The 18136-nt window shown below is 34.8% G+C and overlaps 1 protein-coding gene across 50 annotated transcripts in view; it reads right to left on the reverse strand.

The window, feature by feature from the left end:
* PCM1 (pericentriolar material 1) overlaps positions 1 to 18136 on the reverse strand; it is an 80468-nt gene that overhangs the window by 44971 nt on the left and 17361 nt on the right. For 16 of the 50 annotated variants that reach the window (XM_072776147.1, XM_072776124.1, XM_072776148.1 and 13 more), the window contains 11 exons: positions 14290 to 14467; positions 11195 to 11304; positions 10237 to 10453; positions 7902 to 8103; positions 6142 to 6315; positions 5470 to 5627; positions 5135 to 5367; positions 3699 to 3853; positions 3421 to 3550; positions 2082 to 2222; positions 1380 to 1570 (listed from right to left, as the gene is read on the reverse strand). In XM_072776147.1, coding sequence (XP_072632248.1) covers positions 1380 to 1570; positions 2082 to 2222; positions 3421 to 3550; positions 3699 to 3853; positions 5135 to 5367; positions 5470 to 5627; positions 6142 to 6315; positions 7902 to 8103; positions 10237 to 10453; positions 11195 to 11304; positions 14290 to 14467 — 1889 coding nt within the window. Of the gene's footprint in view, positions 1 to 1379; positions 1571 to 2081; positions 2223 to 3420; positions 3551 to 3698; positions 3854 to 5134; positions 5371 to 5469; positions 5628 to 6141; positions 6316 to 7901; positions 8104 to 10236; positions 10454 to 11194; positions 11305 to 14040; positions 14131 to 14289; positions 14468 to 18136 lie in introns of all 50 variants that reach the window. The other 34 variants (XM_072776119.1, XM_072776142.1, XM_072776144.1 and 31 more) reach the window with 3 other exon arrangements.

An 18136-nucleotide genomic window follows, 5' to 3' on the forward strand; every position in this document is an offset into this window, starting at 1 on the left:
AGTTATAAGTGTATCCCCTAGAACTTTTTTCCTAAACTAAACCCCTTCAATTTTTAACTTCTTGAGCAACAGTTTTCTAGATCAGAGCTGTCCAAAGAACTTTCTGCAATAGTAATAATGACCTATATATGTGTATCCAATATAGTAACCACTAGGTACACATGGCTAACGAGCCCTTAAAATGTGGCTAGTGGGACTGAGAAAGTGAGTTATTAATTTTATTTAATTATAATATGAACAAGTACATATAGGTATGGTGGCTGCCACACTGGAAAGCACAATTCTAGAGCCATGGTTCCCAAACATAGATGCTTATCAAAACTATCCAAAGAACTTTTCTAAAGTTCAGATGTGTGGTACTCAGAAGAGAAAAAAAATACTATGATATAATTTGATAAAGTGTGTTTGGGACTTCAAAACAGAATAAGCTCTTCCATGAGGAAAAGAGGTTTGGTGCAATGCTCCAGAAATGCCACTGGAGGATACCAAAAGGTACAGTCACAACAAATGTGCATTTCAAAATGTTATCTCTGAATATTCCCATATAGGTAAGTAATTAACCAACCTTACAGATGGCTAATTTTTTAGAAATATTCTAAATAGGAAATTTCAAGTGAAAATTCTAAAAATTACATTTTTTAAAGCATTACTTTTTTTTTCCTTAATTTTTGAGTGAGTGAGCAAGCATGCGAGGCGGTGGGTAGCAGAAGGAAAGAGATACTCTTAAGCTCCACGGAGCGTGGAGCCCAATGCGGGGCTCAACTTCATGACCCAAGACCATAACCTGAGCTGATATCAAGAGTCAGCCGCTTAACCGAGACACCCAGATGCCCCAAAACTAAATTTCTTAATCCTTAGGAAATTTACAAACAGGAGATTCCTCATTTAAGTAAAAATGTGCTTATTTCTGGCCTGTTGGGTACTACAAAGTAACAAGTGTTTCACTTTCATAAGCGTAAAACTTAACTAAGAAAATAACGTTTATACGCTCAAGAAAACCTATTATCACCATTTGATCAAGTGCCTTGAGAAGTCAGAAAAGAGCTGGATTTAGTTAAACTGAGTCACTAAGGTGATGCTTAAGGATTAGCCTCACTGGAAAGAGCAGATTTGTGCTAAGAGGGGAAATGAAGCTGCCTGCCCACCTCACATGCCTTAGGTAGGTGGTTTTGTTTTTCTTTTTTAAGATTTTATTTATTTATTCATGAGAGAGAGAGAGAGAGACAGAGGCAGAGATCTAGGCAGAGGGAGAATCAATGTGGGACTTGATCCCAGAACCCCGGGATCATGTCCTAAACCAAAGAAAGAGACTCAATCACTGAGCCACCCAGGCGCCCCAGGTAGGTGATATTAAAAGAAGATTTAAACACTTCTCTTACTTTTCTGTTCTACTCTGTTGAGGCGTACACAGGTTCTCAGATCCATCACTTCTCAATGACACAGCCAGAGGGGATGTAGTTTCAGCTAGACCTTGCCTCCTCTGATGTTCAGCCATCAGTGCTTCAAGCTGCTTTCTTCTCTGCCGTAGCTCTTCCCTTAACATCTCATGTCTTCGCATTTCTGACCACAGCTATTATTTTAAAAATCAGAGTCAAGTTAGTACGAATATCTGGATTTGTCTTAGCCTTAAAGAATAAAAGACAAAGACTTCTATTTTCACTCTATGCTTTTAACACTAAGAAATCCCATGGTTAAAATAATATTTTTGTGATGCGTAAGAAAAAATGAGGCATTAATTCTAATGAAAGCAAGTAGTAGTCAAATATACTTCATCAACTATTTGGAGAAAGTCCTATCTACAAATCACATATAAATAAAAGGCCAAAGAGAATAGGTCTTTCTAACTAAAATGATTATGGTTTGCTGCAGCTATTCCTGAAATACAATTCTGCCAAATATTTGCTAATAATTTTGAAATTATTTTGAAAAGAGCCCAACTTAATTACTTTTTTGAAACAATTATTTCCTCCCAACTAAAAGACACAAAACAAGCTGCACTTGAAATCATCTTTCACAGATACTCAGTTTTTCCTTCAAAACGTGATGTAAGACTTGGGAACAACAGATACAATATACAATACCTCATTATCCACTCCTGAAGGATCTGCAGGCTCAAAAGCAGATTTGCTTGTACTGGTTTCATTCCCATTAACAACTGGGGTTGAAGTAACAGCTGGGATATATTTTTTTGTGGGACAATTACCCGCACTAGTGGCTGACAGCTAAAAAAGGATTAGTAAAAAACTATTATGAGGAATTAAAGCAATTGTTAATTTAATTTCATAAATGTAGTTATTTTACCATTTTCCTGGGGCTCTAATATCAAATTTAATTTGTTACTATCAGACCTCAATTGCTATCATGAGCCAAAGAAAGCCTGACATAACAAACGGATGAAAAGAGAGGGTAAAGTGGATGAGTAGCAGCTACACCTCAGAAGTGGCAGAGACAAGAGGGATAAAATGCTACTGTGCAAATTTTTATATACTCAACCCAACTCTCATATATATTCTTCCAGATGTTAGACTAGGGAGAAGGGAAAAGGACTAAAGTAGAAAAGATGAAGAGTCTAGGAAAAAAAAAACTCGTTACAGAGAAACATCATTTAATGTGTTTCCCTTTCTTTGAAAATAAAACCTGACAGTAATAAAGCTAACCAAACATTTTTCTTTTTTTAATTAATTAATTAATTAATTTATGATAGTCAGAGAGAGAGAAAGAGAGAGAGAGAGAGAGAGAGAGAGAGACACAGGCAGTGGGAGAAACAGGCTCCATGCACCGGGAGCCCGACGTGGGACTCGATCCCGGGTCTCCAGGATCGCACCCTGGGCCAAAGGCAGGTGCTAGACCGCTGCGCCACCCAGGGATCCCAAGCTAACCAAACATTTTAAGAAAAATCTCAAAAGAAACTGATGTTCGTGTCCTGTGTTAACCTTACTCCTACTCCTGATTATCTGACATGATCAAAACTTACTCATTCTCTGTCCAGTCTCAAAGGGTATTATTTAATAAGCAAAGTACAAATATTTAAATTCATTTCCTTAGATAATTCACGATGGTTTAAGAGCTTTATTATGCAATTTTAGGCCAATAAAAGACAGAAATGCTATTCCCTTAAATGCAAAGCTGCAAACAGAATACTTTAATATATTAGTTATGAATACTCCTGTTCTGAATATAAAGTAGCTAGCCCAACAAGTGAAAAAATAGAAGTAATCAGAGTCAATTCCTATGTGCTAACTTTCACAGTAATAAATGTATATCCCTAACCCATTTCATTAGTTCACACATTTCATTAATCATAATAGTGATATAAATGTGTCACCTCAATACTAGAAAAGAGAAGAGTACTTTCCAATGACATTAGGTTTTAAACATCTTTTTTTCAGACAAATGGAAAGAAAGTAAGTTCCTAATTACCTGTAAGTCAGGGCATGCCTTCTGTAATGCTTGAATTTTCTCTTGAATCTCAATCAGTTTCTTTCTTTCTTCCTGCAACTGTCTGAGCTCTCTCTGTTGCTGCTGTAGTTTAGCCTCATAAAACTTCTCTCTATAGTTAAATTGACATTACATTTTCAGTCTCCAATAAATCCGATGGTAGCATTAAGCATGACCTAATACAGTATCTAGCCAAGTAAGTACCTTCTCTATAATAAGCACTAAATTTTTATTAAATTATGCCAATGAGCTTAACATACCTTGCCTTCTCATTTATTCCAGCATCTTTCTGTGTTTTATTGGCATTTCCTCTAGTATTATTTGCACTTTGTTTGTTGTCTTCTTCTGCTGGGTAAAAATCATCCAAATTTGAAGTATTGGCAGAGATAACTCCATGATCTGCTGCATCATCATCCTAAAAAGCATCATTAAATTAATCTGGAAATCTGACATTATCTGATTCATACCTTAAATACCACTATTTTGTAAAATTTATAGAACATAAATATTAAAGTAGATTAAGTAAATGATTTTTAGAGGACACTGAAGTTCATCCTCTACCAATGGCAGCAAAAGTACTAAAACAAAAAAAGGGTATATTTATAATCTGAGCCGCCAATTACCACTAATGACAAATGTTAAGTTGCCTTTTATCTTGATCAGATACTGAGGTATCAAAGAACAGATTCATAGAGAATATGAAAAAGAACAGAAGCATACCATGAGAGCTGGGAACTCTTGATACTAAATTTTTCTTAGAATGTAACTTTTAAAAAAAATTTTATTTATTTATGTGAGAAAGAGAGAAAACATATGAGTTGAGGGAGGAGTAGAAGGAGAGGGAAGACAATCTTAAGCAGACTCTGCACTAAGCAAAGAGCCCAAGGCAGGGTTCGATCTCACAACAGAGATCACGATTGGAGCTGAAACCAAGAGTTGATGCTTAACCAATTGATCTACTTAGGCACCCCTTAAAATGTAACCTTTACATTTATTATTCCAAATAATCATATCCACTGTCACTTGCTTAAAATTTTCTATTCTCAGTTTGGTCTTTAATTTGCCTAACCAGTGCCAATGGCTCATAATACAAAAACTAATGAAAATATATGTCATGATTATTGGAAAAACAACTCAAGTTCTTAGCTTCCTAAGGATAGGTCTACATCTGTTAAAATCAATGTACTTATCCTAAGGGAGGTGGAAGCTTGTTGGATAAAACTATTGCATTTTTTAAAAAACATTTAACTCTACATAATTTTATATTTACTCATGTTTTCTCTGAGGACCTCAACTGAAACTTTAGCCTTTGGAAATATCATTCTAATAAAACCTTAGAGAGAGCAGACTCAATTATAAAACTGACTAGGCAATTTTAAGTTTATAGACAGTGTTATTTGGTCTTCTTACTCATCTAAAAACTAACCTAATTCATTCCTAGTGTGGATAAGAAGATTGGAAAGAAACTGAATTGGACTACAATAATAGAGAAGCTGCATCATTAGGCCTTTTCACATAACAAAAAGTGGAAAAATTAAAAGTACAAGAAAAAATACAAAACAAAACTGCCTGATGTTTCAGAGCCAGTGAGAAGGTACCTGAATAACTGTATATCAACTCCAACACTAAAAGAAGAAAGTGACTCAAGACTTACTGTTTTACCCCAGTTTTTTGAAAAAAATCAATCAGTATTTACCTGTACCATAGCAACAAGATCTTGTAACTGTCTTAATTTCTGTTTGGCAGCCATAAGTCTATTGATCTTCTGTTCAAATTCAGCGTCTTCTGCAGCCTCATCAACCAGACTGCTCCTATGACTAGTTAATGAAGCCCCACTGACTCCTTCATCTTCTGCTTCTTCTTCTTCCTCATCGTCTTCACCTTGTGCACCATGAATCCCCTGTTCTCCTTCTCTATTATAGTGACAATCTGCTGAAAGCATGTGTCAATGAAATTAAGACTTTAATAAACTTAAGGAGAGTATTAAGAAAGAAAATCCACTTCAAAAAAACCATTAATAGTCAATCATACCTAAAGAAGGAGGCATGTTCAGAGTCCTTATGTTGGCAGCAGATCTGTTGTTAATTTCACAATTAGAATTAACTGATCTCCCCTCTCTATTATTAGAAACACACTGTGCATTAGAATTACTATTTACTTCATTCCAAGTGGCAGCTACTTGAGGATTTCTAAAAGAAAGGAAACAGCCTGAAGTTACTTAAGGTAAAAAAAGAAGAAAAAAGAAAATCAAAGTTTTAAAACTGCTGATAAAATAATCCCAAATTATGAACATCATTGGCTATTTTTCCATTTAAATTCATATTCTGAATAATCGGCTCTTGCTTTCCATAAACGTCTGCTATTTAGAAATTTAAGAAGAAAAATACCCAAAAGAATCAAAATTATACCTAAAAATAAAGAGGAGGGAAAATGTTAAGTTAGATACTTCTTTATGATTTACTTGCATTTGATCTAACAAACAGCAAATTTACTAACCTACTATACTTAGTGCTTCTCTATTTGTTTTTTTTTTTTTTACAGGGCAAGTAAGATTACACTGGCCAAAACAGGAGACTTAAGCAGACTTACAAGAGAAAAGCTTAAATAAAAAGGAAGTACCATTCTATTGAGGTTTTTTGGTTCCATGTTAGAAGCATTCAGTTAGGAGAAACATGTTACAAAAAACAAACTTTAAGTTCTTACCGAATGTTAGTAACAGGTTCAGAGTTTTCATGTTCAGAATCATATTCTGACTCTTCAGTTTCTTCATCTTTTGTGTTTTCATTTACAGCATCTGTCATCATATCTGATGTTTGTTCGTAATAATGAACTAGTTCTCTTAGTTCATTCAATCTCTTTCGAACTTCATTTAACTTCCTGATAAACAACAAAAATGTATATATAAGACCCATTTTAGCAAAATAAAGTATGCAGTATTTCCATATAAGAACAGCCAGCAGAGACAAAATCCAGACCTAGTCAAATACCCAGGGGGTGTGACTACAAAGTAATGAATTTAATTTCAAGGATAGAGCTTACTCATCACTCTATTTTCTTATGACTATTTATTTATTCATAAGAGAGACAGTGAGAAGCAGAGACATAGACAGAGCTATCTATTTATTTATTTATTCATGAGAGACAGAGAGAGAGAGAGGCAGAGACATAGGCAGAGGGAGAAGCAGGCTCCTTGCAGGGAGCCTGATGTGGGACTCGATCCCGGATCCCAGGATCATGCCCTGAGCTGAAGGTAGACACTCAACTGCTGAGCCACCCAGGCATCCCTATTTTCTTATGTCCTATCAGGAACAAAAGCATTAAAAAAAAAAAAAAAATAGTTTCAAGAGGTTATTTGAAGCAGGCTTGGTTTCTTAATAAATAGTGAAGTACTAAATAACCAATTTAAATACTATCTCAGGCAAATCAGGGATGCAGACATTATTAGGCCTTTATAGAAGATTCCTGTTTATAACATATAGAGATCTATAAAGTGTATAACATGTTTACTCAAAATATTAAGTTTGTTGAGTTTCCATTAAGTGCCAGGAAATATGCCAATTTTTTTTTTTTTTTTTTTGCCAATGTTTTTTAATCTGTCAAACACCTGTATGAACAGGTATATTATTATTCCCATTTTGCAGATGAAGAAACAAGAGGCTTAGTGAGGATAAGTTATTTGTTCATGGTCACAGAGCCTTGTGAGATACAATTTCAAGGCTTTCTGACTCTAAGCCTGGGCTCTGAATTTAGAATCATTTGAATATAAAAATCTTTTGTTGCAATCCCAGCTATTTCTAATCTTTTTTTTTTCTTAAAGATTTTATTTATTTATTCACAAGAGACAGAGAGAGAGAGAGACAGAGACACAGGCAGAGGGAGAAGCAGGCTCCATGCAGGGAGCCCGACATGGGACTCGATCCTGGGTCTCCAGGATCACACCCTGGGCTGAAGGTGGTGCTAGACCGCTGAGCCACCTGAGCTGCCCTATTTCTAATCTTTTAGCTAGAAAATGGGAATGCATTAGCTCACAAAAATTACCTGTATTACAATGTCACATTTCTCTTAGACAGCTCAAAGAATATAGGTGTCACACACACACACACACACACACACACACACACACACGCACACTCACTCTTCTACCACCTCTTCAAGAATATTTATCATTTGGGACACCTGGGTAGCTCAGCAGTTGCGTGTCTGCCTTAGGCTCAGGGCATGAACCTAGGGTCCAGGGATTGAGTCCCACGTCGGGTTCCTAGCATGGAGCCTGCTTCTCCCTCTGCCTGTGTCTGTGTCTCGCGCTCTGTCTCTCATAAATAAATAAATAAAATCTTTTAAAAAAAGAGTATGTATATTATGTAAATTCGGTTTTTCCAGAATTTTCAACAAAAAAAAAGCCATAATTTATCCCCATTATTCAATTCTAATCTATGTAAACAATGTTTGTAAAAAGGTTTTACTGGAGTTTTTCAGTTGGATTTAGATGTCCTTCGTTTTCACTCTCATTCTGAGAAACTAGAGAAGCAACAGGATAAGGAACAGATGATGTGAAGCTGTTGGATTCTCCATTGACAACTGGTGCTAAGCCTATAGGAGCAGAGGGTGCTGAAGTTGTACTTCTCTGATCCACACTTCTTTGTGGAGAAGCTGAAGAAGGCACAACTACAAAAAAAAAAAAAAAAAAAAAAAATTAGACAAGACCAGGTAACGTAAGTAAACAAATACGGCATCAAAAAATATTCACGCAGCTTGCTTATATCTAAAACTAAAAAGTAAAAACCATTAACATCTTAAATTCTGTAGCTTTAAATTTCAGAAACTTAAGGACATAATAGCCAGGCCACTTGTTCAACCAAAAACATTTAAAACAGAAAAAAAAAAAAAAAAAGGAACAAGGTGGAAATTGACAAGAACTATTACATTCCATCTTAAAAAGTGACCAACATGTTCCTCTGATAAACCTGATTCTAGGTTAAGTTATACAGGGCAAATGTGTATGATGTTCAGCACCCCATCTACAAATCTTTACAACCCTATCAGATTAGGTCCCTAAGAGTGTTCCAAATCCACAGCTCAGAGTAATTATATCTGGTCTCCAGGATGAAATTTTCCTTGCTCCAAAAGATAAAACAAACTGTTAAAGTGACTGTAGTAAATTCATGCCATAAAATACAACTCAACAATAAAACTTTCTAATTAGATGATGGCTCATCTTCTACAGTCCTTGAACTCTGTTAATTACTTTTCTGTCCACATGGATCAAAGATATCTCATACCTTTAAGGCAATGAATGATGATTAAAAAGCTTTGCACTTCTCCATCTCCATCACTTTAAAACTATGTCATTTATCTCTTTCTCAGAGGGACAACTATAATTATTTGTTGCTCATATTATCAATTGCTACAACTGGTTTCCAGCAGTCTCTTTGCTCTATTCCTGACTGTTGTACCTTTTGCTGCTGAAAAGACCTTTTTTTTAGAGTCATCAGTAGGCAGAGTGCTACTTTTTTATGTATATAAAACTGACCACAGGGCCTTGAGTACAACTTTGGAGTATTAAGTTTTTCTTAGCTGTGTTCATCTGTATAAAATAAGCACTGGGATCAGATTATAATCTAGAGGAGAGACTAGCAAAGGTCTGGGAAAAGAAAGGATCATGTTTTAGGCAGAATTATTAAGGTTTTTCGAGGGGATAGCAAAGAAACAGGAGAGGAGTAAAGAACAAGGAACAGGGACTCCAGAGAGGTTTTTGGTATCCCTTGTCTTTTTTTTTTTTTTTAAATATATTTTTTAAAGATTTTATTTATTTATTCATGAGAGACACACAGACAGAGAGAGAGAGGCGGAGACACAGGTGGAGAGAGAAGCAGGCTTCCATGCTGGGAGCCCGATGCGGAACTCGATCCTGGGTCCCCAGGGTCATACCCAAGACAGGCACTCAACCTCTGAGCCACCAGGCATCCCGTTATCCCTTGTCTTTTCTTTAATAAGACAGCTGGCATGTTGAATAATGACCAGCTAAGGTTGACTACAGATCAGTTTCCCATACTAGAGTTCCTATTACTGTTTGGGTAAGAGGCAGGGACCCGGCTTGAGAAGGTGTGAAGACAGGAACTGAGGAACAGTAACTGGATTTGAATCAGACAGAGGCAAGTAAAATATCTGTGAGGCAGGAAAGGTAATTCCTAAAGCATAACTAGTAGGACTATGCTTTTCCTATCCCTCTTAAGATGATTATTTATATACTGCAAAGAAGTTGTAAACTTTTTAGTTATATAGTCTACAAGTTATAAACTATAGAAGTTACTAATTTTCTGCATTAAACTGTATGTACTATATACGTTTTTCATGTCTCCTTTTTGTATAAACACTTTCTAAATCTGTTTCAGAGTTTTTAAATCCAAGTACAAATTTGGATTAATTTTTCCTTTAAGGGAAAATTAAATATGGTAAAAAATCCAGTAATGTATGTTCAAGTATCTAATAGTTTACCTTCTCTTTTTCTTTCCCCTAAATTAAAATCCTACCTAGTTTCTAAGGCCTAACTTTATTCTTTCCCTTTACTGAATTATAGAACAGATCTACCATCTATTTGGTTATCATCATATATTGCTGTGTTACTTATTGCCATGTTACTTAAAAACTTTCCCCATGCAAGTCCTATCTCCCCTCAAATACTGTAATTTTCTTGAGGAACTAGTTCATTCATTCATGACATATTTACTAAATAACTACTGCATGCCAGTACACAGTCATGTGTCCTCTACCTAATATTGCAGAGCCAGATTTACTTACATGATGAATTGTTCAGATGTTGATCTCGAAGTGTATGAAGTTCTCCAAGTAGTTTGTCCATTTTTTGTTTCTTTTCCTGTAATACTCTCATTTTGCTAAACAGTTGTACTTTCTCATCAGGTAAGTGTTCTGAAACTGATGGATTCCTGCTCTGGGATACCTCCCTAGTTAATGAAAGACTTTCTGCTTGTCTTCTATTGTCTGGAACAGTTGGAGGCTTATTTAAAATAAAAAAAGAAGACGAAGACCACCAAAGTAATTAAAGGTTTCATTCTCCTTTTAAAACACATTAATACTCTCCATAAAAAGCAATAAATATTTGTCTAGGTTGTGCTGGTGGGTAAGCATATGCCTTTCCAATTCCAAAGTTACACACTATTTCCTAATGTGCCACTATAACATATATATGGTTCTATGGACACACATAACTACATAGTGGTCTTGAATTCACTAGACTGAATTACTATCTGGATCTAAATTAAGTGCTAAAAATGTCATACATTCTGAAATTAAACTTAAGAACTTTCTCCAAAATTGTTAGTAAAATGTTTAAGGACAGATATTCAAATATAACCTAAGCTTTAGAGGTTAAGATGACCATACAGAATCATTGAGAGGGAAAAAGAACATATTATCTAGTAGCACACAAAAAGAAAGTTTCACTCATCACTCCATTCAAAGTAGATTTTCCTCTAGTTTAGTGTTTCTCCAACTGTAGTCCCGACACTGCCAGCAGTGGAATCCCATGGTGGGGAAGCCCACCTCAAATATATGAATCATACATACTTTTGGGGGTGAGGGGATCCCACTGATCAGAAAACTACGTTTTTGGTTTTTTGTTTGTTTGTTTTTAAACAAAACAAAATGCCAGGTGATATTTATGCTTAGTGAAGTTTGGGAACCACTGGTTTAATTACTATGATTTTAAACTCAGCTATACTAAAAATAATTAAATTACCTGAGAATCACGAAGCTGATTATGAAAACGCTGAATTAAATCATTCAATTCTTCATTTAGTTCAGAGGTGATACTAACTCCAGATACGCTACCTGTAGTTTCTGTTACAACTGGAAAGAAAATTAGCCATTCATTAAAGCAAAAAAAATCAACAGATCTTTTCAATTTCTGTGAAGCTAAAAATAAATTCTGGAGGGATAAAAATGAATAAAAAAAAAATCTTACGAAAAAAAAAATCTTATGTAATAATTTAAAACTAGTTAACCCTCAGATTTACCTCTCAAGCAATCATTTTAATAGAAATTTCCATCTAATCTGAAAACAGAGACACAGAAAACTCTGGTATAGTGGTTTATCTTTTTCTGTCCCATCCAATTAAGAATAGTGACTCAATGGAGCAGGGAGAGGACAGGCCTATCAGATTGGGTGAGGGGAGTGGCAAGGAGAGTGGTTAATTTGAAAAAACACAGCTGATGGGGATCCCTAGGTGGCACAGCGGTTTAGCGCCTGCCTTTGGCCCAGGGCGCAATACTGGAGACCCAGGATCGAATCCCACGTCGGGCTCCCGGTGCATGGAGCCTGCTTCTCCCTCTGCCTATGTCTCTGCCTCTCTCTCTCTCTCTCTCAGTGACTATCATAAAAAAAAAAAGAAAAAAGAAAAAAGAAAAAAAAAAAACCCACAGCTGATACTGACAGGTCTCAATCCTTACTTCTCCCACAGAATCAAGACAGGTGCTGGCAAACTTTTCCTAAAGATTCAGATAGTACATGTGTTAGGCTTTGTGGAAATATAGTTTTTGTCCCAACTACCCAACTCTGCTATTGCAGGGAAAAAGCAACCATAAATATATAAACAAACAAGCATGGATATATGCCATAAAACTTTATTTTACACAGTGGGCCAAATCCAGCTGGCCACAGCTTGCTGACCTTTGCAGAACAGATAATTTACTAAGTAGCTGCATATGATACAACTCATACTACAAGACCATAGTCTTTAGCTTCCTATGGCAGTATTCCTGAGGCAGTATTCTGAACACAATTTTGATAATGGTTACTGCTCTACTACCCAACCAACCCTTGCTTATCCTTTCCAGTTCTAAAACAGACATTGGCTATAAATTTTTTTTTATTTTTTAATTTTTTATATAAATTGTTTTATTTTAATTTTTTAAGATTTTATTTATTCATGAGAGACAGAGAGAGAGAAAGAGAGAGAGGCAGAGACACAGAGGAGAAGCAGGCTCCATGCAGAAGCCTCATGTGGGACTCGATCCTGGGACTTCAGGATCATGCCCGGGGCCAAAGGCAGGTGCCAAACTACTGAGCCACCCAGGGATCCCCCAATACCTTCTGTTTTAAAGAAACGTATTAGCCTTTTCAATAAGAAGTTAGAATTACAGGGCTAAACAGAAGCCCAAGTTTCTACTGCAAACTCTACTTTGAAAAGAAATAAATTCCAGTGTAGATAACTAAAACATTGCTAATTCAGTAATTACAGAACTCTCCCATGACTATTATTTTGCCTTGCTTACATACAAGAAGATTAAATACTATCATTCTAGTTTTTTACCAGAAATCTCATAAATACAAGAGAAAATATTTCAAAATTACTAACCTAAAATTCTTTTTGAAATAATATAAAAAACAAATTTAATCTTAAACTCTTGTTCATTCTCCTGGTGCCTGCCTCATTAACTTCAAAGAAAAAGGAAAGGTTCATATATTCAGAAAAAGACAACCTCTAACCTAGAATTCAAGAAATCTGATCTTTCTAATATTTCATATTAGTACAGGCAAGTCACAAACTCTTGTGTTAGAGCTCCTTCTCTACAAAATAAGACTAAGAGAAAAAACTGATGACTAATCTACAATTTTGTGATAATCAAAATGAGATGATATAAACCTAAGTATTTCAAATAACATCACCACCTCAGGCAAATCTCTGAAATCTAGATCTTGGAAAATATTTAAAAGGTTAGTCATTAGCCATTAACTAGTATTAATAATTATTTAAATATTTTATTTTAAATTATCTATTTCCTAAATATAAATGTAAAAGCTAATGAGCTCTGGACTTTTCAATGAAAAAATGAGTTGAAAAAATATGTAATCACTTCTATATATTACACATACATGTTAAGATATACAATTATATAATTATTACAAAAGAGTAAGTTACTTGCAAGCCATAAAGTTCCATATGCAAATGCATAATTAAATTATATGTAACAGAGATCAGAGGGCTAAGCCACTGGACTAGGTGTGGACAGCAGCATAAATTGAGTAGTAGTAACAAGGTAACCTCAGTGAGGACCTAAAATATAAAATAGTTCACAGGAAATAAATTATTAGTACCCTAGGATAACAGACTGGAAAATATACCTTAGTTTTACTGAGTTTTAATAGGTGACAAGTTGTTTTCAACTTCATGAAAAATTAAACAGGTTTGAAGATGATGAAACAAACTATAAATTTAGATTCAATACTAAAGAATTCAATGCAATTTCTACCTAAATGATACATGGCTATAAAGGAAGAAGGAAAAGTGAAAAAAAAAAAAAATGTTTGAGTCTCAGAAAAGCTATATATAGAATATAAATACAGTTCAAAGGAACTAGTGTATACAACTGAGCACCTGACACAACAAAGCTACTATGGACATCAGAAGCTAAAGCAGCTCTACAAATGTACTCACTGTCTCCCTTGAGGTTTTGACCTTCCCTTGGTAGGCAAGAAAAGTATGGTAATCCCAAGTGAATAGAGTACAGAAGGTGGGGAAAAAAACCATGAAGAGCCCTATCAATGCAAGGTACAAAAACAGAACTACAGCCTGCCCCTTTTACCTCTTAAGGGTACTCTCTGATGAAAAGGAGAGCGAGCTGGCTGGCTGCCCGGTACAGTATGATGGCCAGGTGTTGTCCCTGCAACCTTTTCTGCATAACCAGAGATAGAAAAGCACAGGACAGCGTAAGCCTCATATGTAGGTTTCTAAACTAGTCAACAATCAAGATCTGACTATATAATAACCAGCATCCACCTTGCAATACCATTATTGAGACTTGCTTATAACAACATGCTAGGCTGTAGCATACCAGAATCATCCATCACAGCAATAGCTTGCTCTGCTTTGTGCTGCAGAGCAAGAAGAGCAGCCTGTCTTCCCTGCAGAGCTCTCAGTTGCTCCTGCTGTTGTAACATCCTTTTTAATAAGTCATGCTGTTTCTTCAAATTTTCTATCTCTTCCATAGGCTCCTGCTGAGGATCTCTGGCCTGGAAAATAAGACCAACAATATTTATATATCTGATCATTAAAATTCATACTCTTGTTTCAACTACCAATGGCATAGTACAGATATAGAAGATAAATTAGTATTAAATACGCAATCCCAGATACAGTTTTAGTAGACTTGAAGAAAAGAGTAAGAATAAAATGATGACATAGAGATAGCCTGCCATGTTAAGTAGGCTAGATAATTTCACAGTAAAAGATAAGCAACAGCTTAGCATGAAGAGGAATTAACCAAGATAAAAAAGGAAGTCAGAAGGTCAAAAAGAGCGCACGCACGTGAGCACACACAAGTGTGTGCACTTATAAGGCTACTATTTACACACACACACAAATCCAGGCCTTACAGCAAAGGAAGAATAGATCATACCAGGTTAATATCCTAAAATATCCTTGAAGATCAGACTAAAAAAACATATTGCCCCACTTCTAGAAGCAATATTAAAAAACACTAATAAACGAAAACAAACCTACTATTTTCTAATCAAGGACAAAAATTGCAGAAACACATTTTTACTTGGCAACTTGATGTAAACAGCTTTCATTTACTTGCATCTCATTCCATAAGCATAAAATAAAGCAGAAAACTTCATATTTTGTATCCAAGATATTATGTTTTCTCTTAAAATATGCTCATTTAGCTGAGTCTGAGAACATAAGGAAGTAGAAAGACTATGATTGGAATATTTGATGTAGAAATCAGAGAAGCCCAGTCAGTGCTGCCTCAATCCTGTACTGACTGACTAGACTTCATGAACATGGAAGATAAGTAACTATCTTGGTCAAATCAGTATTTATTGAAGATTTTCCCATTGTCTTGAATTGCCAAAAAAATTAAAGCCCTTTTCAAGTTAACTTCTATGTACTCAGTTCTCTCCCAACATTATGCAAGAAAAAAAAAAAAATATATATATATATATGCAAGCAGAGTTAGGTTGCTAACATTTACATTCATCATTCATTCCTGTCAAAATTGGTCTTAGTTCTGGTTTATTCCAATTTAAAATCCTCCCATTTAAAAAATACGTAGTTCAGACCTCAAGGTAACCTTAAAGCTATCTAATTTTAAAGCGTTTAACTAAATAACATTCTGGAGTTTTACCCTTTAAAAAGCAAATTTTTAAAAAGAACTTTAATCCTTGTTAGTCACATTTATTTGCAAAACTCTGATACTCAAATTGTAAAGATTTCTGAACTTTTTAAGTAAACACAATTATCTTCAAATTTTTCACTAATCCAAAAATGAATTCTCAAATTTTGAAATTAGTAGTTTATTACTGTTTAATAAACTCTGCATCCATATAAGTAACATTTCAAACTAATACTCAGAAAATCTGAGCTGAGGGAGGCAAGAAGTGACTACAGTAAAATATAAAGATGAGAAAATGGAAAAAAAAATACCTAAGGATTAGAACATGCCAAACAGATGGTGCATGGAATAGGAATCCAAAAGAGAAGTGAAGAATATATTCACCCTTCAAACACATATTTTCACTTTCACTTAAACTTTTTGAGTCACCTCCAACATGTACATTTTTAGTTTACAGATAAAAAAATATCTTAGACATGAACTCCAAAGTTGCATACAGGTAACAATCCAACTTCAGAAAACTCTTATCTTCCTTTCCTCTAGTCAAGAGGTTCCTCCAATCATTCTTCATGATCCAAATATACATTTGTAACTTTAAAGTACTTCAGAAAATATGTACTCCATTTTTTTTTTCATGTGAAAAAGGTGAGGAACTGTAAGTCCAGAGAAGATAAAGCTGTGATTTATCCAATTATCACAGTTAGGGCAAGTCAGGTTCCTAAGCTGTAGGTTAGTGTTTTCCACACCAGATGGCTTGCCCCAAAATTACAGGCTTTAGATGGTTTTAAATACAAACACCTAAGACACAATGTCTAAGGAAACAATCTGGTTTGGGAGACAAAATTAGGCCATGTGAAATAACTAGAAATGATGAAAATAATATCAGAAAAAAGAGAGCAGATAATATCAATAAAAGCTTTATAAAGTTTCTAAAAGCGGCAAGCAAATGTGCAGGAAAGAGAGAATGGAAAAATGATGAGGGCATGGGTACTTGCGGAAGGCTTCTTTTTTAAAATTATGCTAAGTGTTATGTCTATAAAATATTCCATAAAATGGATTCTGTCCTTATAAGCAGCTGGAGAATATCAACCATTTCCTATCAAGCCATTTCCTATTCAAGGCTGCCCTTGAATCTCAACTTTTTTTTTTTCATTCTTTCCTAACAGAAAATGGTATCTTAAAAGGATAAGTAGGGAATGAAGGTGAGGTGGGGACAACACAATTCTGCACAGCAGAGGAAAAATAAAGTCAGTTGGCGAGAATGAGTGTTTTCCTAATAAAAAAAAATACTATGAACAGAGTATTCAAAGAACTACCCTAGAATAGCTCTAAGAATCGAAAGATTAAGAGAGAATCAAATTGAATAACCTCCAACAAAAGAGTTCAGTAAAGAGTAATATTCACTTATAAGGCTACTATTCAAGGAAACTGAAAAACAGAAAAATGGTTTTTAAAAATAAATATATCACCTTAGAAAAAAAAAACTGGCAGATATGATACTACGCTGTAGTTACTTCAAAAGTTCTGTTTGTCACTGTTCAGACTTAAAGAGAACAATAAGTTCCAAAGAATATTTATTGTATAACACTTTCTCTTTTCCAATGCTACTAGTTTTAAAAATAATCAGCTACTTAATTTACTTTTGGGCACCTTTTGCTTACTACTTCATAGTAAGATCATTTTAGCTGATTTCAAGCAGTATCCTCAAATTCTTATAGGAGCCGGGGGGGGGGGGGGGGACTGCAAAAATACTTAGAGGCTTTGTTGTTTCCAAACAGCCAGAAAAATAGTATTATGTACATAACAAAATAAAGACTAATCCTAGTTAATACAAGCTACTAAAAAAAACATAAGAAATTAGTATAATCTATACTTAATAGAACTGTATTTTATTCTTGCCAAATGGATATGAACACTTTTTTATAAATGCTTTCACTGAAACTTGTTTTAAGTGTACTACACAAAGAGCGGTCTTTAAACCTTTCCTGAGGGTCTTTATGCAAATCACAGAAAATTAAAAGAATATTGGGAGCAAAAATTGGAGGAAATAAACCAGCAGAAACAATTAACAGACAAGTCAACTTTTAAGTATTTTTCTAAAAAAGAAAGAGAAAGAATGGAAGAGGTTTTCATTTTCAACAAGAACAAAAATATACACTACAAAAGGAAAAAAGGGGAAAAAAAGCACTATAAAAATACTTCATTCTTAGAAAAAACAGGGAAACTAATAGCTTACTCCATTTTTTTTTAATGAATGACTACCAGAATTAAAACAAAACTTAAAAGTACCATGTTCATCCATGAATGCAAATATCAAGAAACAAAAGGCAACTAATGGTTAAGGTTTAAGAATGTTCTGAGTTCTCAACAGCAAAAAAAGAAAATGGATTAAGTCCTTTGTTAACACAAATTAGATACGGCTGCCACACATAACCCATGGAGTATAAGAAAGCAGAGAAGAATAAAAACACGAAGGGAGAGCATTTTTACTAGGGCGAATTACAATATAATTAGCCATGTTAATAACATATATTTAAGAGTAATAGCAACAACAGAAAGGCAA

This window comes from Canis lupus, chromosome 15 (genome assembly GCF_048164855.1).
Source record: "Canis lupus baileyi chromosome 15, mCanLup2.hap1, whole genome shotgun sequence".
Classification (NCBI taxonomy): Eukaryota; Metazoa; Chordata; class Mammalia; order Carnivora; family Canidae; genus Canis; species Canis lupus.